Source organism: Cavia porcellus, unplaced genomic scaffold (genome assembly GCF_034190915.1).
Source record: "Cavia porcellus strain 051 isolate PalLab524CR breed Dunkin Hartley unplaced genomic scaffold, mCavPor4.1 scaffold_6, whole genome shotgun sequence".
Lineage (NCBI taxonomy): Eukaryota > Metazoa > Chordata > Mammalia > Rodentia > Caviidae > Cavia > Cavia porcellus.
The window spans coordinates 63,042,946-63,067,277 of record NW_026947489.1 but is presented as its reverse complement, the minus strand read 5'-3'; the positions used below and the strand labels follow the sequence as shown (position 1 = coordinate 63,067,277).

General features: G+C 37.4%; 2 protein-coding genes across 3 annotated transcripts in view; both read right to left on the bottom strand.

Moving 5' to 3' along the window:
- Positions 1-17,059, bottom strand: part of Ppm1e (protein phosphatase, Mg2+/Mn2+ dependent 1E) — a 157,585-nt gene extending 140,526 nt beyond the window's left edge. The window contains exon 1 of the mRNA XM_003469446.5: positions 16,374-17,059. Coding sequence (XP_003469494.2) covers positions 16,374-16,831 — 458 coding nt within the window. The 5' untranslated portion in view covers positions 16,832-17,059. The remainder of the gene's footprint in view (positions 1-16,373) is intronic.
- A 1,559-nt stretch (positions 17,060-18,618) lies between these two features.
- The window catches only part of Rad51c (RAD51 paralog C), a 45,015-nt gene continuing 39,301 nt past the window's right edge, over positions 18,619-24,332 (bottom strand). For both annotated transcript variants that reach the window (XM_063250862.1, XM_063250863.1), the window contains one exon: positions 18,619-23,869. Coding sequence is in view for 1 of the 2 variants with exons in the window: in XM_063250863.1 (XP_063106933.1) it covers positions 23,864-23,869 (6 nt within the window). In the remaining variant the exon portion in view is untranslated. The remainder of the gene's footprint in view (positions 23,870-24,332) is intronic.

Here is a 24,332-nt window from a genome sequence, read left to right as displayed (position 1 = left end):
AGTGTGAAGGTCCTGGGTACAATCCTTAGTATTCAGCCTTTACAATCAACTACACCTTCACCCCTTTTTATTTAGATACATAAAGTTATCCAAGAAGGTTTAGAGCTTTGGATCCTTCTCTCTCAGCCTCCCAGAATGCCAGGAATATAGGAAAGGGTCATAACAACCAGCTGACTGAATGAGATTTAAAATTAACAAAGCAACTTTATTTTTAGCTTATTGCCAATAAAGTATAGTGTATATAATTTTTAACAATAAACATGTGGCATACACTAGGCATTAGGTTAAAATACTTGCAGGTAAATTATCATTAAATGTTCACAATAATCTTACTCTTATGTTTCATAGGTGAAAAAACTGAGACTTAAAGAAGTTAGGTACTTTAGTTAGTATAGTAAATAATATAGCATAGTAAGTGGCAGAGATGGTAAAGTTCTGTGCTATGTTAGTTAGGTTCTTGCTCACAATTACTCAAAATTGATTTCTCTTATTCTTGTTTATCGTATGGCACTTGCACCTACTACTAAATAATACTCGTTTATGGTGAATATGGAAACACAAGGGAAACTAGACAAGTGGTAGCACCTACCTATAGTCAGTCTGTCTTGGCTGTTTGGGAGAGTAGGAGAATTATTTGAGACCCAGAGTTGGAGACTTGGGCAATATGGTAAGACCCTGTCTAAAACAAACAAAGCTCATAAAAAAATAAAAAAGAAATAAAACTAGACGTATACAATTTTTTTTTTTTTAAAAGCTGGGCACTGTTGCACATTCCTATAATCTCAGCACTCAGGTGGGCTAAATCAAGAAGTTCAAAAGTTCAAGTTCATCCTGGGCTATTTATTTATTATTCATTTAGAGACAGGGTCTTCCTATGTAGTTCCAGGTATCTTTGAACTTACTATGTAGCCCAGGCTGGCCTTAAACCTGTGGTGATCCTCTTGCCTCAGCCTCCCGAATGCTAGGAAGATACACGTGTGCTGCCATGCCAGGCTCATGCTGAGTAATTTATTGATTTAAGAAAGACCTTGTCTCAAAATACAAAAGGTCTGAGAACGTAACGAAGTGTAAAGGCCCCGCACTCAATCCCCAGTGCCACACATATGCATGCAAGAAAAGAAGCAAATCAAACCAAGACAACTTCTCTACGACTATGTAACCACTGGCAGAGATTCCCTAAACATAACATAATCTAACTTAATATTATAATTAAGGATTTGAAAAGTTTGCCCAAGTAGTCTAGGTGATTTTCTCAAAAATAGAAAACTGCCTGGGGCATTGGAGAAGGGAAGACATCTTTAGTTTTCCTAATTAAAAATTTCTTAAGCCTCCAGGAATATAATGGAACTACACAGTTCAATAAATGTTTCATATCATTTGACACCATAGAGTATTGTTGGGAGCCGCAGCCCCGAGCCCGGTCGCCTCACTTGGCGGACGTGAGGCCTGTAGTAAAGAGTAAAGCCTGAGGTAGATTACCCCTCCCATCGAGCATGTTAGTTTCCTGCTTACCGCGTAAGCAACCCGCTCAACAATATAGTCTGCCTGGCAACTGATGATGTTAGCCAATCAGCTTGCCTTGCTTACTTTAACATGATTGGACACTGTATCCGTATATATACTGGTGCCACCCCTGGGGGGGAAGAAGAAGCCCGAAAGTAGAAGCCCAGAAGGAGCCGCGGGGAGCGGACCAAAGGAGGCTTCGGCTGGGAGCGATCCCAGGGCAGGCTGTACGGAGAAGGAAAATAAAAGAAAAGGTTGTCCACTGCCAGACTTTGTCGTGTGTCCTTCCTGCCGGCCGGGAGCGACATCGACAGAGTATCATTAAACTAAATATATTTTTCTGACAGAAATAGCACCTTTCTTACTTAGAGGACTCCCCAGTGAGATTTATTCACAGTTAATAGTAATTCTAAACTCCAAAACTTAACATGTGAACTGCTGTTGTCAAAAATTATGTTTATCACTTAGGGTTCTGAAACAAAAACTGCATACATGGAAAATGGTCTTAATTTAAATAATTTTTTTCTGTTGAAAATTTATACTATGTGTTTTAAATCCCAAGTTTCTACTGTAAAGATAATAAGTGAACAACTTTCCAAATGGGAAGAATAATTTTACATTTTTATATACTAGTTAAAAAGGAGACTTACCACTCAAACTAAGTATTTTTCTCATATTATACAGGTTGCTTTAGCATTATTTCCCTAAAATCATGATTTTTGGATCCTATCCTCTCCATAGATCAGAAGACATGCCAGTATAAAAGAATGCAAGAATACAAAATAAAAAGTAATAGGGGCTGGGGATTTAACTCAGCAGCACAAGCACCTGCCTTGCAAGCAGGTGGTCATGAGTTCGATCCCCGGTACCAATAAAAAGAGAGAGAGAAAAAAAAGTAATAGTAAAAATACTAAGTATTTGAAATCAACCAAGATTGAAAATAATGGCTAATACATTTGAAAACTAAGTCACCAAGCAAGTGTGGTAGCAAAGGCCTATATATAATCCTAGCTACTTGGGAAGTTGAGGCAGCAAACTGGAAAGTTCAAGTCCAGCCTGAGCAATTTAGCAAGACCTAGTCTCAAAATAAAAGGAAGCTGGGTATGGTGGTGCATGCAAGTTGAGGCCAGTGTGGCCTCCACAGGGTGTTCAAGGCCAGAATGCACAGTGAGGCCTGTCTCAAAAAACTAAGAATGAATGAATGAATGAATGAGATATAGCTTAGAACCCTGAATGAGAGATAGCTCAGGACCTAAATTCAATCCCCAGCAACACAAAAATAATTTTAAAACGGCCCCCAAAAGGTAGGTTAGATTTACGTGAGCAGAAAGGGGGTGGAAGAGTATTTTAGTGAAGGGGGAATACATGTATGGAAAGATGGAAATAAGGACAATGTATTGGAAGGAGAGAAAAGAAGAAACGTGTTATGCATAATCTTGGTAAAGAATAATTCACTGGATCCCTCCCCCCAAAAATCATGTGAGAAATAGTGGGAGGACATGAGTAAGGACTAGAGTATGTTTACACACTAAGAGTCTTCACCTGAGCCCTTGTTTTCTTTACTATGTAGGCCCACGTTAGTACTAGCCCCTCTTAATACCTGTCCAACTTCTACATTTGTAATGTGGTCCATTACAATTAGTTTCCCAAAGGTGAAAGGCCTAGTGGACGTCACTAACCTGTGGAAAGAAAATATTGCCCCATTCACATGGATCATGGGCGTAAGAATTAAGTTGGGTGTTGCATGGGTGTAAGAATTAAGAATTCTAGGTCTAGAAAACCTAGAATTTTGTGCTTGGGCAAGATGTGGTACTTCTACATCAGGTGGACAAGGAGGGGAAAAAAGTTTTGCTGCAAATGAAGTAATTCTCGACTTATATAGAATGGCAGTCTTCTTTCAGATGCCAATAAAAGTTCACCAGAACTTCAAATGATATTGAGTATATACACCATGTACTAGGCGTAAAGTTAAAAACAGGACAGTGTTTGTGGAGGTAGTGGTACATGCCTATATTCATAGCACTCAGTAAGGCAGGAAGATTGAAAGTTGAAGGCCAGCTGGGCATGATGGCATACGCCTATAATTCCAGCACTCAGGAGGCTGAGGCACGAGGATCATTGTAAGTTCAAGATCAGCCAGGGCTACAAAGTGAGCTCAAAGCTAGCCTGTACTGCATAGTGAGACCCCATCTCAAACACTCAAACACACATACACATACACACACAAGTAAAAAGAGAAAATTAAAGGCCAGTCTGGACTACATAGTAAGACTCTATCTCAAAATACCAAGAAATCAAGCAAACAAAAAAGAACAAGATGATGTTTGCTTTCACGAAATGTAGTTAAGCCATAAAGACAAAACATTATTAAACAACTCTGGGTTTTTTCTCAGATCATCTAGATAAACTTTCTTTTTCCTTCAGTTTATTTCCTTCATCATATTTATCCAAAGTTAATAATCTGTGATGATTTCTATTCTGGGTAGCTATTGCTGCATACAAATTTACTACTAAACGTATTATCTTTTGTTTGTGTGGAGAGGTACTAACAACTGAATCCTTTTTTCTTTGTTTGTTCAATGTAGTGGTACTAGGAATTGAACCCAGGGTCTACACTGAGCTACATCCCCAGTCATGTTTTAACTTTTGAGACAGGATCTTGTTAAATCACTAAATTGCTCATGCTGGGTTCAAATTTGTGATCCTTCTTTTTCAATCTTCTAGAGTGCTAGGGTTACAAGCATGTGCCACTGCATCACTCTATTTTTTAATTTTTTGAGACAGGATATCGTTAAAGTGAATTTGAGATCCTCCTGGCTTAGACTCCCAGGTAGCTGAGATTACAGGTGTGTACCACCATACCTGACGGTGGCTGGGTTTAAGAGGGATTATCCCAAAATACATATTCCAAGAGATCCAGGTAGAAGTTACAAAGCTTCTAGAGAATAAGCCACAAAAGTTCTAAAAAATTACTTCTGTCACATTCTATTAATCAAAGAGAAAGTAATTAGGACTTGGTGGGGGCAGTGCTGAAAATCAACTCCAGGGCCTTGTACATGCTAGGCAAGAACTACTCTTTCTTGTCATGAAAAATAGTATGCACATACACAAAGAAAGGAACTGATGGTAACCCTCATACACTAGCCATTTGCATGTATATGCTTTTACCAGCAGATCACAAATTATTAAAGCAGGAAGCACATCTGCTGTTTTCCTTTTCTTTTTTGTACTAATAAGGGTTGAACCAAGGGCCTCTGGCAGGCTAAGAAAGTGCTCTGCTCACTCTGGGAAGCTGAGGCAGGAGGATAATAAGTTCAAGAGCAGCCTGGGAAACTTAAGAGACTTAGCAAGCCCTATCTCAAAACAAAAACAAAAAGGTTTGGGGAATGTAGCTCAGTGTGTAGACTCTTGGTCCAATCCCCATTACCACAAACAAGACAAAAAAAAAAAAAAAAAAAAACCAGTATTAAGTAACTAGTGATTAATTCACAGAGACATAGCAGTGCAAATTTAAACTACTAGTACTACTGAGAGGAGAACACAAGCAGGAAAGCAAGTTTAAAAGGAAATAAGTAATGAAAACCCAAACTAGTTACAACAAGAATGGAAAAAGAATGAATTTTAGATGCATTTCAAAGGAAAATATGGCAAGAGATATAAAGCAGATCACTAAACAGAACTGGGAATGGGAAAAATGACATGAGTGTGAGTCTGAAGAAACTCTAAAGAAGTACTGTTTGATGATGAAAGAAGTGAATCTTATTTTGGATATACTAAAATGAAAATAAAATTTTTGTGTTCTCTTGGACAAGATGGCTTAAGAATCAAAGAGTGTGAGGCAAGAGGTATAGACATCTGTCACCATAAATAGATTTAGAAACAGTCATTTAATTACTTTTGACAGTCTTTTCATTCTAAAACAGATACATATTGTATACGTTTTGATTATCTATTTTGTATTGTGCCATTCTGAAAGTTTCAATTTTGGGCTGGGGATTTAGCTCAGTGGCTTAAGCACTTGCCTAGCAAGCGCGTGGTCATGAATTCGATCCCCAGCACAAAAACAACAACAACAACAACAAAAAACAAAGTTTCAGTTTTGAAGATATAAAGGCAATAAAGTCAAAGCATCTGCCAATTCATTATTCAGATTAATTCAACTAATCTAATCTGTCTGATTAGGTGAATCCTGCATCATTCACCAAAAAAAAAAAATTTATCAAAAATCTTTTAATTAAAGGTCAAGTCAGTCTCTCAAGTCTTCAAACTTCTAGATGATCAGCTTTAAACTTCATAACAACACTTAAAAGAATGTTCAATTTGTCTTCCTCAACTCCCTGATACTATTGCTGGAGAAGGAGGGCAGAAAAAGAGAGGGCAAGGCCTTAAGGCTTTAGTTCTTCACTGATAAAGAATACATTCATTGTGATTGTATCCTTGAACATGAATAATTCTCTGTCCACCTCCTCAACAGCAGCAGGGAACTGGAGCAGAAACAAATTGAACATTCTTTTAAATGTTACCAAGATGAAAACTGATTAACTAAAACTAGCTGTACAGAAATAAATTCAGGGAACTGGTATTTGGTGATATATACTGCCTTTGCTAAATAAATGTACCTGCTTTCCTTACAATTAAAGGTGATGCTATATCCATGATGAAAGATGACAGAAGAGGCTCATTTTTTCTGTCTAGGGCATACAAATAGCTCTAGCCACCCACTTAATCAAGGAAATAACTCTGGGTGAAAGCCAAGAATTTACCCAATTTGATGGGGACAACATGCATTTTATGTTCTAAAGAAATCTGTTATCTCTGAAGCTATTTTTAAAATCATCATATTTCAAAATTAGTTTCTTTTTAAGCTTCATTTTTTCACTGAAATTTTCTTTTCATATTTCAGGTTACAGTAATAATTATGAATTGTAGATAATTATTACAAATAACTATGCATATTTAATAACTCTACAGTTGAAATACCTACTAACACCTTTTTTTTTGGTACTATAGATCAAACTCATGATCTCGTGCTTGCCATACCAGCTAACCTCCCAAACCTTCCCCTTTTTTTGGTACCAGGGATCAAACTCACAACTTCATGCTTGCCAGGCAGGCACTTATGCCACTGAGCTAAATTCCCAGCCCCTACCTAATTTTTTTTTTTGAGAGTAGAGGCAGTACTGGAGAATGAACCCAGGGTCTTTGCAATAAGCTACAATTCCACTGGTTTCTTGTTTTGTTTTGTTTTTGTTTTGAGACACTAAGTTGCTCAGGTTGGTTTCAATCTTGAGATTCTCCTGCCTCAGCCTCCCAGAGTGCTGGGTTTGCAGGTGTGCTGGTGCCATTCCAACTAACATTATTAACTGAAATATACATCATATGAAATTAGCCATCTGAATTAGAAATGCTATTAATGTATATTCTCTTCAAAATAATAATTTTTGAATCTTTACTACATCCAGAAATTTAATTTATATTTAGATATTAACAATTTCAAATTCTTTTTGTTTTCTCCAATGCTGGAGATCAAACTCATGATTCACACATGCTACAAAGCATTCTGTCAATGAGCTACATTCCCAGATGTTTTTATTATTTGTTTGTTTATAGGTAGGGTTTCACTAAATTGCCCACATTGGCCTTGAACTTGTAATTCTTCTTCCTCAGCCTCCCAAGTAGCGGGATTTTAAGCATATGGCAACAAACTCACTTTATTTTTTTTACTGGAACATTTATTCATTATATGATACAATTCCTACAGTGGTTATATATATATTTTCTAAACCATTTGGAATGGCAAATATCAACAACAACAAATAATACTACAAAATGAACATTCCATGGGCTCCAAGAATAATGAATTATTAAATCTGCAGAGAAAGTCAGTTTTTATATTCTCATTTTTAAAAGAACAAATTTGGGCCAATAATGTGTTACTACAAAAGTCATATATATTTAGAGAACCAAAATATGTAACCTAATGTAAAACTATTACAATGGGAATTTTGCACTCATAACTGTTTAGATCCAGGTTGGGAGCCAGTGGAGATTGGGAGTCATACAGTCCTGTATGCCATCCTTGTCACACTAGTTATATGGCTTTAAGGAAGTTATCAAACTTTTCTGAGAAAATCTAGTATGAATATAGTGGCATATGTTTATAATCTCACCCAAACAGTGGGCTAGACTAGAAGGATTCAAAACTAGCCTGGGCAATTTAGTGAGATTCTATCTAAAAGAAAAAAAAAAAAAGTGGGGAGAAGAAAGGGAGGAAGAGAAAGGGAAACAATCCACATGTTTTACACATACATTAAAAAAAAAAAAAAGAAATCTGTCTTCAAATGGTTAGTTACCAAAACCAAAACCTCGATTCATATGTAGTAAAATATAAAAATACAGACCAGAAAGACACATTCACAGAATTCTCAAATTACTTATGGAAATAAAAAGTTTACAATGAAGTACTGAACTCCACTGAAGTATTTCCTGAAAAAAAACAATTCTGATGATTTGTGGGTGTACTTATATTTTATTATCGTCTTGTTTTCTAAATGTTTAAATTATTTCATAACTAACAATCTTTTGGGCTTTATCAACTCAATATATGTACACTTATTATATGTTATATAATATATACGTAAACACTGTCCTTATCAGTATTTCAGTCTTTCTTTAAACAGAACCATGTATTTCTTTTCTTTTTTTGGACTGGGCAATGAACCCAGGGATGGCTTACCTACATCCCCAAACCTCCCCTCACTCCTTTTGGAAATAGTCCTTTTTGATACACTGTCTGGGATTATTTGAATTTTTAATCTTCTTGTCTCAGTCTTCACAATAGCTGGGATTACAGGCATGTACCATCCATGCCCTGATTCTTCATGTATTTCTTTTTTGTGGTGCTAGAAATCAAACACAGGGCTTCATACATACTCAGCAAGCTCAATATCCCAAAGCCATATTCTCAATCCCATACATTTCTTACATACTCATATGTCACTCAATCAATTTAATTCTATTTTGCTCATTTCTAAAATATAACATCAGTTTTTAAAAATCAAATATAACACTGGAAAGAACTCTAGGCTCTTAAATTGTGCTGTTTCTTATGCTTCTGCTTTCAATGTTATGTTTAACCAATGATTTCTTTGCAGAAATTTTTAAAGCTATTTGTGTATTTCATAAGTTCATATGTTAAAACTAGGAAATATGGCCCATAAATTCACTTATCCTGTTTCCATAGAGCAGTAAGCAGTGCATCAGTTTCATAAATTCACTTAACCAAGTACAGGTTAACTGTAGTACCTTAACAATGTCCTGAAATTTGGCAAAAAGATGCCATCATCAACCCTTCTGAGGTGTGGAATTTATACTCCCTCAGGATTTACTACGCATGATACAAAATTAGTTGTCATTCAGAACGTTTCCAATCTCAATATTACATCAAATATTTATGGGATGTTTCTTAATTTTTTCCAGTTTTTATTTTTTAACATATGTTCTCAGTACATAATGATTGCTCCTCTTTGAGAATGTCATGGTTTATGTTGGTGGCCCCCAGACCTCATGCCTTTGCATTATGCATCTATGATTGGTTCATTGTCTAGCACATGGATTGGGGGTGTGAATGCTACATTGGCCTAGGGGTGGAGCCAGGATGTAATGGGACAAGGTGTGTGTGTCTCTCTCTCTCTCTCTTGCTGGTTTCCACCTTGCTGTTTTGGAGCTGCTGTGAACTGTGGCCTGCCATGCCACTCTGCCTTGGAGCCAATTGAGTATGGACTGAAACCTCCAAAAACTGTAAGAAATAAACCTTTTCTTTCCCAACTTTGGGTATCAGGTGTTTTGTCTCAGTGACCAGTAAAGAGTAACTAAGACAGCGAATTAGTGCATGTACATAATATATCTGCTTTTTCCCCTCCTCCTCCTCCATCTCTTTGTGTCCTTTGCATCTGCAAAAGATTTCCCTATCTACATTTTGTTCTGTTTTATCTACATTTGATTTTTCATATAAGAGAAACCATGCAATATTTAAGCCTGTGTATTTGATATATTTCACTTAATATTATGATCTCAAAGTGCATTCATTTTCCTACAAATTACTGAAGTTTATTCTTCATGGCACAGTAGTATTCCAATATGTATAAATACCACATTTTCTCTGTCCATTCATCTGTTGGTAGACATACAGGATGCTTCCAAGATTTACATATTATGAACTGTCCTTTAAATATTTCACAAAGGTACCTAGAAGGAGAATATGTTTGTTTTTTTGAGACTGGGCTTAGAGTTCTTTTCATTGTCTTGAACTCTTAACATAGTACTTAACTTAGTACAGGCTAGTCTCAAATTCTCAAGTGCTAGAATTATAGATGTGTGCTACTATACCTAGTTTCAATAATATATCAAATATTAGTGGCATTTTTATATTTTCTACATCAGAAAACAGATTTTAATATTTTCTCCCTTTGCCTTAATGAATTATTTTAGATAAACTTCATTTTGAAGACCACTGGCCTAGAGATAGAGTAGACATACATTTGTTGATAAAAAAATAAATTAAATGCTTACAAAAACAGAGACTTTCAGTATTCTGGGGACATGAAAGGGACACCTAAATTATAAATGTGGGAATGGTGTACAAAGGTGTCCTAAAGAGTCTTGTATTAAATGGGGTCCTAAAGAATGTATAAGAGATTGGCTGGGGTGCAGATGGGAGGTACGGTTTCCAGAGGAAACAGTGTTCTATGTGTGAAGGTGCAGAGGTGGGATAACATATTTCTACATATTTCTGGCCTAGTAGAGATGAAGTGCAGTTTTCAGAGGTATAGAGGCGGTTAGAGTGTGTGATTAGTGATTCCAGAGATATGGTTGATGAGGAACCTTACTTTTGGATTTCATCTGGAAGCTAAATGAGAGATAGCCGAGGTAAAATATGTAGTAAACAATTTGGGCTTGACTGAAAAGAGCTCTGAATTTCGTTCCTAAATCGTAGAAGAGAACTAAGTTTCTGGAGTAATAGAAACATTTTTGTTATTATGGTTATCCCTTTAAACCACATGGTATCAGCCTGCCTGCTGGGGAATAAAGTACTAGGAGCTAAGTTCAGTCATGAGGACAACAATCAGGAATTTCAACAAAAACTCTGGATCCTGACACGGAGGTGAGTTTCTTGGATTGGCAATCCTTTCTGCACCACATGTGTTCATTCTAGGAAGGTAACACAATATTGAGGGCAAGGAAAACCTCATAACTGCAGGCTTCCTAAACTGCACCTTATCTATCTTTTCCTTTGGTTCTAGTTTGTAGCCTGGCCCTATAAAACCATAACCATGAATGTAATAGCTTTCAGTGAGCTCTGTATTTTTAATGTAATATCAAATCTGAGGGTGGAATGGGGGTGCAGTTGGTGTCAGAGAGGATGATTCCCAACCCATATTGGGGATTGAGCTCCCCTAACCCCACACTGTGGAAGGGTTTTGTCACTAAGCTATATCCCCCAACCAAAGGGCAGTCTTTTTTTTTAAAGAACCCCCCCCCCAATTTCAAAACAAAATAGGAGAGTAACAATGGTTAATGCATTGCATATTGTTATCTTTACATTAATTACTCTAAGATATAGGCATTTCATTGTCCAAACAATGTCAACATGAACCTTTTTTAATGAATTAAGAGAATTAGTAGTATAATTATATATATATATACTATAATTGACAAGAGATGACAGTGGCAATGGGAATGTAGAGACATGAGGTATTTCCAAGGCAGAAGTATGATGAGTGAGAGGCGACAAGAGAAGTAGGGATGGACCAACTAGAAAGAACATCAGCTTTTGGTTGGAGGAGGGAGAGAGGCAGGACTGGAGGAGAGGGGAGTCGGGAGACTTTTTCTAAATTGCCCACCTTGGCCTTGAATTTAGAATTGTCTTGCCTCAGCCTCCCCAGAAGCTGGGAATACAGAGCACAATTCACAAAAAAGTTTAATTTAAAAATGAGTGATACATGTGATTTATACATACATAATTTTTCATGTATATATGTAAAACTAAGACAAAGCTTAATGATTTTATGACCTATCCCAGTCATTCATGATTCACAGGATTCAACGTAACTAAAATATAAGTATCTATAACCAATGGTTTTCTTTTCCAAGTCATTTTTAAAGTGCCATCCTCAATACTACTGCAAACCATCTGGAGCTACTTAACTTTGCCAGCCTGCTGGGATATCTGTCTCCCCTTGGGAAGCCCATCCCACACTAAATGAATAACTGAGGAAACAACTGCTCTGAAAATGTGACGACACAGAGCTCTAAAAAAGATTTCAGAGTATGTTTCTTCTAGATTAAAACTGATTTAGCCCCAGTATTGTATAAAGAATATTTTTTAAAAAACCTACAGTACTGATCTGCAAACTTTCACAAGTACCTCTATATTCACAATACCTGTAAAATCAGTTATATATTTTTATTTGAAAGCTACAAAATATCTGACTACTTCTTTTGTATGTGTGTATGTCCCTATAGTCCAGGTTGTCCTTAAACTCACTGTGTATGCCACCTATGCTGGTATCAAATCCACAGTGATCCTCCTATTTTAACTCCCCGAATGCAGCAATTACAGTCATAAGCTACCATCCCCAGCTCCACTTCCACTTTTTCAGTCTCTCACATCAACCTCAGAAATCCTAAGATTATGTCATCACAAGTATTTTAATCTCTTGAGAGACATTTAAATTTAGAAGAAAGAGTAAAACATAGGTCATTTTTCTAGTACCAGCTGAAGATTCCAAATCACTTAATTTTTATTAACAAGTAGGAAAGTAGGAAATTCAAAATAGTTCTAAACTATTGCATTGATTACTGAGAGTTAATAGACTGAAATGAAATTGTGGTTCCATAAAAAGTATTTATAGGGCTAAGGTTGTAACTCAGTTCTACAGAAGAGCTTATGCTCTTCTAGCATAAGGAAGTCTCTGGGTTCAATCACCAGCACCTGAGGAAAAAAATCACAGTCCGCAACAGCTCTTTTTTTTGTACTGGAAATCGAGTTCAGGACCTCGCACTTGTCAGGCAGGCACTTGTGCCGTGCTGAGTTATATCCCTGGCCCCAAAGGTCTCCTTCATTCAAAGGAATTTTTGACGTTTTATTCTTTGAAAGTGTTACACGTTTTTTGTAGCAGAGGCCTATATAAGTGTCCCATTTAAAAGTAGAGAAGCAAAAACTTTTACCCTAATTTGTGTGTGTGTGTGTGTGTGTGTGTGTGTGTGTGGCACTAGTGATTGAAACACAGGATCTCTCTTGCCCTTTTTATTTTTTGAGATAAAGTCTCACTAATTTGCTTGAAAAACTTTTAAATTGTCAATTATAACTTTTTTCATGTAAGCTTTGATAATTAGGATAGGGAGATAGCTCGGTAGTAGAACATTTGCACACCTGTTCTTGCCCTGGGGTTCAATCCTCCGTCCCACAAAAAGAAAAAAAAACAATCCTGCCCAGGCATGATGGCACAGGTCTGCAATCTCAGCTACGCTGAAGTCTAAGGGAGGAGTCTAAGGGCAGCCTAAACTATAGAGTGAGACCCTGACTCAAAAAATCAAAAGAAACAAAACAAAAAGCCAAAGAAACAACTTAATAACTGTTTATTTTAAACCTGCTATTCCTGGCCAATCTCATCCACCCAAGAAGGATAGGCAAGAGAACTTACTTGAGTTTAAGACCAAGCCTGGACTACAAAGTGAGTTCAAGACTAGCCTAAACTACATAGTTAAAAAAAAAAATTAAAAAAGCAAAGCTGTTCCTATTCCAAAATATTGAGAAAATGTAACTACATTTTTTTAGTTAAAAAAAATTTAGGCAGTACTGTACCACTGAATTTCCCCTCCAGCAAACAAAGTAAAATTTTAAGTCAGTATATCATTGAACAGCCATATATATTTCTGAAACACTGATAAAAAAACTACATTAGAAAGAGAACTTACATAAAACTATTATTAAATACAGTGTTGTTTTTTGCCCAATTTCAGGAATTTTAGCACCATTTGACAGGCATGACAATTTATGTGTGTTGTATGGGTATGGGGCTCAGGTCTTACATTGCTCAAACACTTTCCCAACCCAAGTATGACATTTTTTTTTTTTTTTTTTTCATTTTTATCGGTACCGGGGATTGAACTCATGATCGCCTGCTTGCAAGGCAGGTGCTTATGCCGCTGAGCTAAATCCCCAGCCCCAGACAATTTTTTTTTTTTAAGGCAGGGTCTCATTATGTAGTGCAGGCTGGTCCTGAACTCACTCATGTAGTGCAGGCTAGCCTCAAACTCACAAGTAAACCTCCTAGTTCTATTCTGTTCTATGTTGTTTGATTTTTACATTTTTCTCAAGTCCCAGGATTACAGACATGCATCACCATGCTCACTGACAATTTTTAGGATTATTAATAACTCCCAAAATAAACAGACTGATGGGTATTTGCAAAACTATTTAGGGGGAAAAATCATTTCCCCTACACAAGCAATTCCAGCATACATATTTGTATTAAGAATTATTTCTGGGCTGGAGATTCAGCTCAGCGGCATAAGCACCTGCCTTGTAAACAGGCAGTCGTGAGTTCCATTCCCGGTACCGATAAAACAAAAACGAAAAAAAAAAAAAAGAATTATTTCTGAGTATTTCCCAGGAAATTTAAGAAAGCAATATTACAACTATATCAGTATTGCGGTTCAGAGATTATTCTGAAAAATATTGGAATCACTTTCATGTCTTTTCTGAATTTATAAAATGAAATTTTTGGACAAATGATCTATCTCCACAGGTTTCCAGTATTAATTCTTCCAAACTAATTCAGATGTTCTCTTACAAATAAAATAAAAATTAAAAGAGTCAAAGTATACCTTTGAAAACTTTTTTGACCAGCTAAGATTGGTTAAAGTTACCTGACAAAAACAAGCCAGCCATGTTATATCTGAATAAAAATACATAAATGGTATCTGTACAAGTCTGAAATTTCTGATTTTATATGAAGTCAGCAGATAAAACCTTGGACTTATGATGAAATCATGTATTCTAACTTTAATTTTATTTCAAACTCAAATTTTTGAATTTCACTTTATGACACTTTGTCATTTGAATGATTTTTCCAATTTATATGAGCATCAAAATTAATGTTTCTCTTTTACATGAAAAAACACATTGTCTTACCATCATTTTTATATAGGTTTCATTAAAAAAAACCAATCTTATTTAATGGCAAATGTACAGGGTTGTACCAAACTAATGACTTTCTTTCCTCTTTTGAACATTCTCCAATGTTTAAATTGTGTTCCTTGAATTCTATAACTGCATTAGTTGAGGTAAAAAAAATTGTGTGAAAATAGTACAGTATTCATCTGATGCTAAGATAAATTCCTTGGCTTGTGTAAATATTTCCATTTTATTTTAAGGAGAACACATTAATGTCTTTAAATAATGTAAAAAAATGACACTTCATAAGCCCTTTCTATGATAGTTTGCAAAGACTAAGGAGAAATATTCTAAAACGCTAAGGCTGTTTATCCCTGGTGGTGTTATTACACGCCATTTTACTTTTTACATTTTCCAAAAAGCATTATTCTCTTGGTAACTGAACTATACTTTACATAAAATTTTAGATAGCTAATAAAGAGTGAGACACCAAAGCACTGCATTAGATTGTTTAAATGCTTTTTCATTTTGATAAGACGCTGCTTTAAGAGGGGAATCATTTGTTCGGACGTCTGTTAGGGTGGATGAAGACACAGCAGCTTTATTTTCCAGGCCTTTCACTTATTTAGGCTTTTGAGAAAATCCCAGAAGTAATTTTGAACTTAATTGCAGTGAATCTTGCAGAGGTAAACTTTCTGAGCGGTCAGAGTAACACCTTTCATTACAACTACTGTATTAGCTAAATAGCAGATGATTTTCAGGTTTATCAATATTTTCTAGACTTATTATTCTCCAGTCATTAGTTCTAAACAATTCCATTTAGAAAGACATGCAGTTGTAAACCGTTTCTATTTTAAGCTCATAAAAGCCAGAACTGAGATGAAAGGCAAAGTCTTGACCTTTCTATTTTAGACTTTCATCTATGTAGCTAAGCCATCTGCTTTCCCCCACCTCCCACCCCATGTACTTAATGGACTGAAAATACTGCACCTAATTGCAATTTGATCAAAGCAGCCTACTTTCCACTTTAACGAATTACCCGACTCTGGCTTTTCACCTGAAGGTTTACTTGCTAAAAATTTTACTTACCCTTCCCTCCCAATTCCTTTTCACTTCCCTCAGTTATGAGCGGTCAAACGTCTCAACTAAAATACTAGTCCCCTTTGCATTAAGCCGTCTAAAGAGATCACTTTGCACACTGAGCGCCTGGCAGAAAACCTAGTTGGGTCTCTCTTCCTCAGGATATGGGGCTGGTATTATCACTGCTGCGATTACGCAGGATGCATCTCAGCACAGTCTAGAAAGGGGTCGCATCCATGCCGCCAGACAAGGAACCCAGTCCAGGAAAAGACCCAAGGAGATTGGGAGGAAACCTCCAGAATAGAAGGGAACAGGGAAAAAGACAGATCTTAAGACTGGGAGGAAAGAGCTTCCGTGGCAGGAACGGGAAACGATGTGGGAAGTGGCGGGCGGCCAGCGGGAAGAGGGAAGAAAGGGCCGAGGCCCGCGGGAGGGCCGGGCAGGAGGCGCGAGGACCACGGCGGGCGTAGGCGCCCCCAGGAGCGGTAGGTCCGGGGGTGAGGAGTAGAGAGCACATCAGCAGTTGAGGGGCCGAGAGGGTCTAGTCCGAGGCCAGCGCGACGGGGACAGCGCTCCCCCCACCCCTCGCCGCCAAGCCCCGCTACTTAACTATTTGTAGAGCTGCTGCAGGCACAGGTCCAGGCTCTCGCCCTCCACCTCCTCACGGGTGATGCGCTCCGACAGCGGTCGCGGGAGTGGGGGCAGCGGCGGCAGCTGGGGCTGCGGCGGTGGTGGCACGGCCGAGTGCCTCGGGGCCGCCGCTGCTTCCTCCTCCCCCTCGCCTTCGGCCGCCGCTGCCGCCGCCTCCTCCACCGCCCCCTCTTCGGGCTCCGAGTCTGGCTCTTGCTCTACCTCCTCCGTGGCAGCGAGCGTGGCTGCCTCCTCTCCGGGTTCCTCGATCGAAGCCTCTGCCGCCTCAGTGGCTACCAGTTCGGGTTCGGGCTCGGGCTCGCACTCCGGTTCGGGTTCCGGCTCTGGGTCGCCGCCGCCGCACGGTCCGCGAAACTCGCCAAGGAATAGCTCCAGGAAGCGCCGGTAAGTTTTCTCCTCAGGGCCACAGCCGGCCATCGCTGCTCATGCCCCGAGGCCGACCGGGAAAAGGGTGGGGAAGCCCACGAAGGGGAGGGGGCTGCTTCTGAGCCTGGGGCTCCCGCTACGGTAGTTAACAGCCGCACCAGCAAGAGCGATCAGCACTAGGTTGCTTGGAGAGGGCTCCCGTAGGCGTGCGCGCCACCGAGGGCGGACGTGCGCGGCCCCGGGCAGAGCGCGCTGCCCCTCGGGTCTAGAGGGAAAGTTGGTGGCGAGCGCGCGCGCAGGGTCCAGCGGGCGGCCCACCTTCTATCCCTGCGGAGAGCTCAACCCACGCTGCCTGGAGACCGTCGCCATGACAACCAGTTCTAATTAAGAATTTCAGGGTCCTCCTAGAGTCTGCATAGTCGTAGGACACAGGACATGCTTGTTCTCCAACTCTGAATGTCTTTATTGGGTGAAGACCCTAGTCTCAACGTTATGAAGGTATCTCCCAGTCAAACTATTGGTTCTCGCTTGATTCCATTGACTTAAGTTTATTTGTTCATAACGTATAGGATGAAAGATACCATACTATGAATAGATTTTGTTGATGACACTCATTGAACAAATAGCTGAGAAGAGGGGAGTCCCCAAACACACACCTGCAGGGAGGTTCCTTTACATAGGTTCGCTCATTTGATTAAACTCATTTCTCAAAGAAATAAAAAAATTAAGAATAAACTACTTGCTTTAAGTTTTCAAAACTTCCATGAATTAAATTCCTGGTTAGAATTAAATCGCAACACCTTTTACACACTTTCCCCTTAACTCTCCTCTGCCTCTTAAAACTGAAGTGTGTTGTGTTCACATAATGCCTTATTTGTATAGGGCTTTGTAGTTTACAAGTTGTTCTCAACCCTTTCAACTTTACCACAACCTTTTGATAGATATTATCAATGTGATTATTTTACAAGTGGGGGAAGGAAGCTTTAAAGATACCAAAGATACCATGACTTTGTTCAAGGTCACAAGCAAGTGATGCAACATGGACTCTACTCATGTCTGAGATTCAGTAAATTTCACCCATTGGTTCTCCATCACACCAACACTCCTCTCCTGAGTTTCTCCATAAAATATATACTGTATTGCATGTAGGTTTTTTCTATAGTATTTCATTTGCTTTTCATCCTCTCCCATATCTTTTTTTCCTTCTTAGGTTGAAACTGAAATAAAATGATTCTAATTTTTTTTTTTTTACCAAACTACACACAAACCTATTATTTCCAAACCTCACTGAGGGGTGGACTAGGGTAAAGCTGTGTTGTTATACAGCTGTTCAGATGAAATTATTGCATACTGCCATGTCCATGGCAACATGTAATTCAGCAAAACAGTGATTCTCTTTGAAAAATGTCTTCTTTCAAATTATCTACCCCATCCTCTCCAGTTAGTGTTTCTAGGTTTCAGTTGAATTTAGGGTCTGAAATACCATTTTCAGTCAGTTATTAATGGCAGAAGAGGGAGAACTCTGCACCAACTATTTTCATATAATACTGTATTCTAAATCCCTGACCTGATACTGTTATTTTAAGATTAAGTGAGTTGAGCTCACTAATGTGCATTATGGCATCATGTAAAATAGTTCTATGCTCTTCCCTCACTTGAGATTAAATAATATATGATAGAAAGTGTACATGAGTAATGCAATTGAGTTGTGTAACTTTTTTTCTCAAAGGTAAATGGAAAGACCCAGTAAGTCTGCTTCCAGACATGCTAAATGTATTTATGTGTTTTGCTTAAAACATCACCAGTGTAAAGCAACTTCTCTATGAGATGCCAAGAAAGCCTTTAAAGTCATTTGTTTTTATTTTCAATACACCTGCTCATTTCCATTTCAAGTTTAGAAAGACTGACAAAACTTTTTAGGCTGCAAATCAAAATGTCCACAGTTTTACATTCGCACAATGGTTAATATCCCAGAACTTGACATGCTGACATTTTGTTCAAGAGTACATAGCTGTCAAACAATTCACATCAAGCTACACCTTCCTACTTCATAATGTAGTTGCCTCCCTCATCTAGATGACATTTATTTGTGACATTAATTTCTGACTCAACCCACATTATCAAAGGGAAATGATCTATGTTGGTAAAACATTACTTCTAAGAGTAAAAGAAAAAGCCCACATCTCTACATTACTATGAGGCATGTTTGCTGACATTAATAAAGACATTCTTTCACAAAGATCAATATAGATTCTAACGAATCCATTTGACAAAGTAGCTTTGCCAGAAGGTTGCTGACAGAAATTCAGTGCAGGTGTGTAGGATGATTCTGCCATTATTAAGTCTTTCTTTTTAATATCATCTTTTTATGTGAGCCAAATTAAACCTTTCCTTTGACAAGTCTTTTTAGTCATTTTTTATCTCTTTGCTTTCCTTTTCAGTTCCTCTCCTTAGTCCCCTATTTTAAAATAAGTCGAGTTATGTATAGGGTGTATCAGTGATATTTAACATTACTAAGATTTTTCTATGTCCTTATATGTATATTTATTCGTATATGTATATTTACATGATATGTAACTATACTAATCTGTTAGTTCATCAAAAAGGACAGTGCTTTCACATTCATTTTTTCATGCCTGTATCTTGTAATCTCAGCAACTACTGTGAAGATAACAATACACAATATATTACTTAGTGTTAATTTCATGTTGTTATGAAATTCTGTATCACTGTTCTGTTTTAAAAATAAAAATACAAATACTGTCCTTCTAACCTCTGGCTCTTTTAAGAAAACGGATCATGTCCTTTCATGGACATTCATGATAATATTTACAACATTTAAAAGAATTGTTACATTTGCAATTTCTTGGATGACCTAGCAACTCCTCTCTCAGATACTTACCCATAAAAACAAAAAACATGTCCAACATGTGCACCCAAGCTAAAAAAAAAAAAAAAAAACTTGTACACAGACATTTACAGTTTTCTTCTGCTGTTGTTTTGCAGGACTTGGGATTCATCCTGGGTCTTTTCTATTAAGCTACATCCCCAGTGCTTTGTATTTATTTTGTGACAGGGTCTGGCTGAGGCACTGTTCCCTATCACAGGGCTGAGGTCTACTAAGTCTCATTTGTAGCTTTGCTCCCTCTGAATGTGTCCACTGCAATTCCAGCTTTGGTCAGTGACGTAGGCACAAGCTCTAGAAACATCTTCTTCCTATATTTGTCCTTTAGGTATGATAGCAACTTGCAGCTTCCTTTTAGAAACCAAATAATCCTTCCTTTTTAGCTCTTCCATCACTTTCATAACCATCACTTCTGTATTTAAAAAATATATTTAATCACTTATTTATATTAGTTTGGACTCATGAATATTTATGTTTTGGGTCATAATCCACGTATTTTATTTTTTCTGTCAAATTGTTGCACTTTAGCCATTGGAAGTTTTTCAGTTTTTTGGGGGGGTGAGGGGTAACGGAATCAAACTCTGGACCTTGTGCTTGCCAGGCAGGTGCTGTGCCACTGAGCTACATCCCCAGACCCACTTCTGTACTTTCTTAACCAGATCCTGATGGATATGGTAATATGTATTAAGGAACTATAAGGTAGATTATATACAACTATAAATGGATTAAGGTGAAGTTAAAGTACATCTAGGTCTCTAAAGATGCTCCTGGGACACTGAGTTTACTTGAAGCATTAGTGTTATTTCTAAAATAAGGATACGTTGCCAATGTTTGGGAGGGAGGGATACACAAAGAATAGGGAATTTTTAGGGTGGTAAAAACTATTTAGTATTACTCAAATGGTGGGTGCATGTCAATATACTCATAAAATGTACAAGAGTGAATTCTAACAGAAACTGGGGGCTTTAGTTAATAATAAGATTCCAATACTGAGTCATCAATTATAACCAACGTGCCATACTAAAGCAAAATGCAAATAACAGGGAAAACTGGGGTAAGAGAGGGAACATATATGGGGAATTCTTTCCTTTCTGCTCAACTTTATTATAAACTTAAACTTGCTTTTAAAAAATAGTCTTTTAGGGCTGGATATAGCTCAGCAGCACAGGGCCTGCCTGGCAAGCACGAGGTACTGAGTTCAATTCCCAGTACAAAGTAAAGTTGTAATAGTTTTCAAAAATAGCTAAAATAAGGGCTGGGGATTTAGCTCAGCAGCATGAGTGCCTGCCTGTGAAGCTCGAGGTCATGAATTTGATTCCCGGTAGAAAAAAAAAAAGCTAAAACCTAAAATATCTGGTAGATAATTAATGACTAAAACTAAGAAAAATATTTAACTTTCAAATCTATTTCCAGTTAATGTTAGCTTGGTTTTAGAAATCTAGAATATTTCAACTATTTTAAAATGTTTGTTTTATGTTTTAGGCAAAAATGAAAGTATTGTCTAAAAAAACTCCCCTCAATTTTGACATTGCTAATTGTTTCTGTTTTTTGTTTTGTTGAGACAGGATCTTACCATATAGTTCAGCATGGCCTCAAACCCAGAATAGTCTCAAAGCCATGGGGATGCTTTTGACTCAGCCTTCTAAGTGCTAGAATTATTGGCTTGTACCACCATGCTCAGCTTGACACTGCTAATTGTAAAAAAAAAAAAAAAAAAAAAATTGATTTAAAACTAATACCATAGCTCCCAGAAGTATATTTTTAAGAAATCATAATTATATATATAAAATCAATCAAGATCTACTCATACGTTTAGGGTATGTCTAATAATAAATGTTAAAATAAAATCTAAAAAAATATGTATTTTTTTAACTAAATAAATAGTGCCAGGGATATAGCTCAGTGCTCCCTGGCGAGAGGTCCTGAGTTTGGTTTCCAATACCATAAATAAATACAAATTTTTTTGGCCACCCATGGTGGCACACACATAGAAGCCCAGCACTCTGGGAGGGTAAGGTAAGTGGATCACAAGTTTAAGACCAGTATGGATAATTTAGCAAGACCTTGTCTCAAAATACAAAATATAATGGGCTGGGGATGTAGCTCAGTCAAAAGGCCTTGGGTTCGATTCCCAAGGCCAATATTAAAAAAAAAAATGTTGTAAATTTCTATTTTAAAAACTGAATCAGAAGGCCACTCATACAAATTAGTGATAAGACACTTGGCCTAGCATATGCAAAGCTATGGGTTCAATACCTCGTGCCACCAAAAGCAAAACAAGAAAAAGGAATTTAATTAAAGGATAGATTATATAAATAGCTTAAAAATATTAATCTGATTGCGTTGTCCAGCTGACTAGCAGGGAACAAGACTACCTGAGAGCTAAATAAGTTGAGCACATAGAAATGTTTTCAAATAGTAACTTCCTCTTCTACTTTCCAGATCAACAATATAGTTCTAAATCATCCTCATTTGCTGCCAAAACATAACTGCTATAATAATTTTTTATTTCTTTCTGTCACTGCCTTATAGGGTCATATTGTAGCTGCAGTCAAAAGCCATCAAAATTAAAATTCACTTCAAAAAGGTCCACATGCAGTAAATTTTACCAGTTTTAACAGGCGAAGTATTAAGTCTCTAAAATGGGTTCTGATTTTTCTTCATGTTTTAACCATTAATAACAATCTTTTTCCCTAGCAGAGTTCTTTGAACAACCAAAATTATTTTTGGACTTATTTTATGACATCCATACGAAAGAGGATTAAAGTAGGGGTTGATGATAATTTAATGATGGTACTATAAATGGTAACATGCGGCATATTCCTTGTATAATGACTTTTCTAGAGTGAACTGACGTCAACATTTTGCTACTAGTCTTCACTTTACAAAAAACAGAAAGTGCTTCACATAGTGGTAAAATTTTTACTTTTATTATGATCTTATTTTTAATTATCTTTTTATATTTGCTTAGGATAAGCACATGTAAAAATCCAGAATATTGATCGTACCCTTCTTCTTGTCAGCAGATGCCTACTTCTAACTTGAAGCATTCATCAAAAAAAAGCCAGATGGCTAAGTCTGGAGGTACAGGCCTATTAGCTCAGCACCCTGGGAGGCTGACGCAGGAGAATCAAAAGTTCAAGACTAACCGAGACAACTTAATAAAACCTTATCAGGAAAAAACAAAGAGAAACAAATGATAAAAGCTGCTTTTTAAAAAAATAAACAAGAAGCCGGGCATGGTGACACACACCTATAATACTAATTGGGAGACTGAGGCAGGAGGATCACCTCAACTTGAAGGCTATCCTGGGCTACATGATGAGTTGAAGGACAGCCTGAACTACAAAGCAAGACCCTTTCAAAAACAAACAAACAAATAAAAAACCTTTTAAATAAAAAGGATACAGGTAACTACATATAAAAACTCTTCATAACGGTATTTTCTATGCTTAGATAGTACTGAATACTTTATTATCAGTTGAGCTGATGGAATTGAGCCATGGTGACATTTGTGACTAGAAGGGAAGATGGAAATGATCCCATTAACCTAGAGTGCTGTAACATATGGTAATCATAGGTGGTAGAATAGCTGTGTTGGACCAGGGTAGAAATAAGCCAAGTGGCACAGACATTATCAATTACCACACATGGTAACCATGCTGACACAATGCAGCTTTTCCAGAAAGGAGGTGATCTGGGCATATGAAATGGTTTGCTGCCTTATGAAAAAGTGATCTATAAATGACATATCTGGCACCAATATAGCACATGATTTCCAGTAATTCTGAAAACTAAGGATTAACACTTGATGAACTTCTATATACTTAAAATAACACATGCAATCATGTGCATAAAGGTAGAAAATCAAAATGTGTATACAAATTAAATGTAGTCCTTTCACACATAAAATTATTTTTCAAATATCCTTAGATTTGAATAGTCTTAAATTTTTTATCTCTGGAAATACACACCATTTCATGACTTTTTTTCTTTTTTGAAGATAAGACGCTTGGTATGTAGATCAGCCTGTACTCACTCACTATGTAGCCCAAGTAGGTCTTGAATTTGAAATCTTCTTTCCTCAGGCTCCTCAGTGCTGGGATTAAAGGCATGTGGCACTATTCTTGGCTAATTTCATGACTCAAGTATTAAGCCTATGCACCAATGTTTTAAGATTAGACCTAGGGAGATAAAATTGTAATTACTTTTTCCAAATATTGGGAAACAAGTATCAAAGTGGAAAGAAACAAGTTTTAAGAAAAATTAACTGCAAATATTCTTTCGGATGAATGCAAGATGGACTGAAGAGAAATTAAAGGCTGGAATCAGTTGGGCAGTGAGCCAAGAAGAGTACAGGAAAGAATGGTATCAGGGAGAATAAGGTTGAAAAGAAGAAGCTAAAAAGGCATGAGATAAGGTCTGAGATTCTAAGAATGCACCTGAAGAATATGGTTTGGTAAGATGTGGCAGCTCACTCAAGAGAGGCTCTCATGTGGTTGTGCCAGTTATCACTACTGCAAAACAAACTAGCTAATCTACTTTTCACAGCTCTTGGCTCAAACTGGTGGGTCTCACTTGCAGGCATCAAAGGTTGCCCCTAGATACCAGTTGGGGATACAAAACTAAAGATTTAACTGAGCTAGA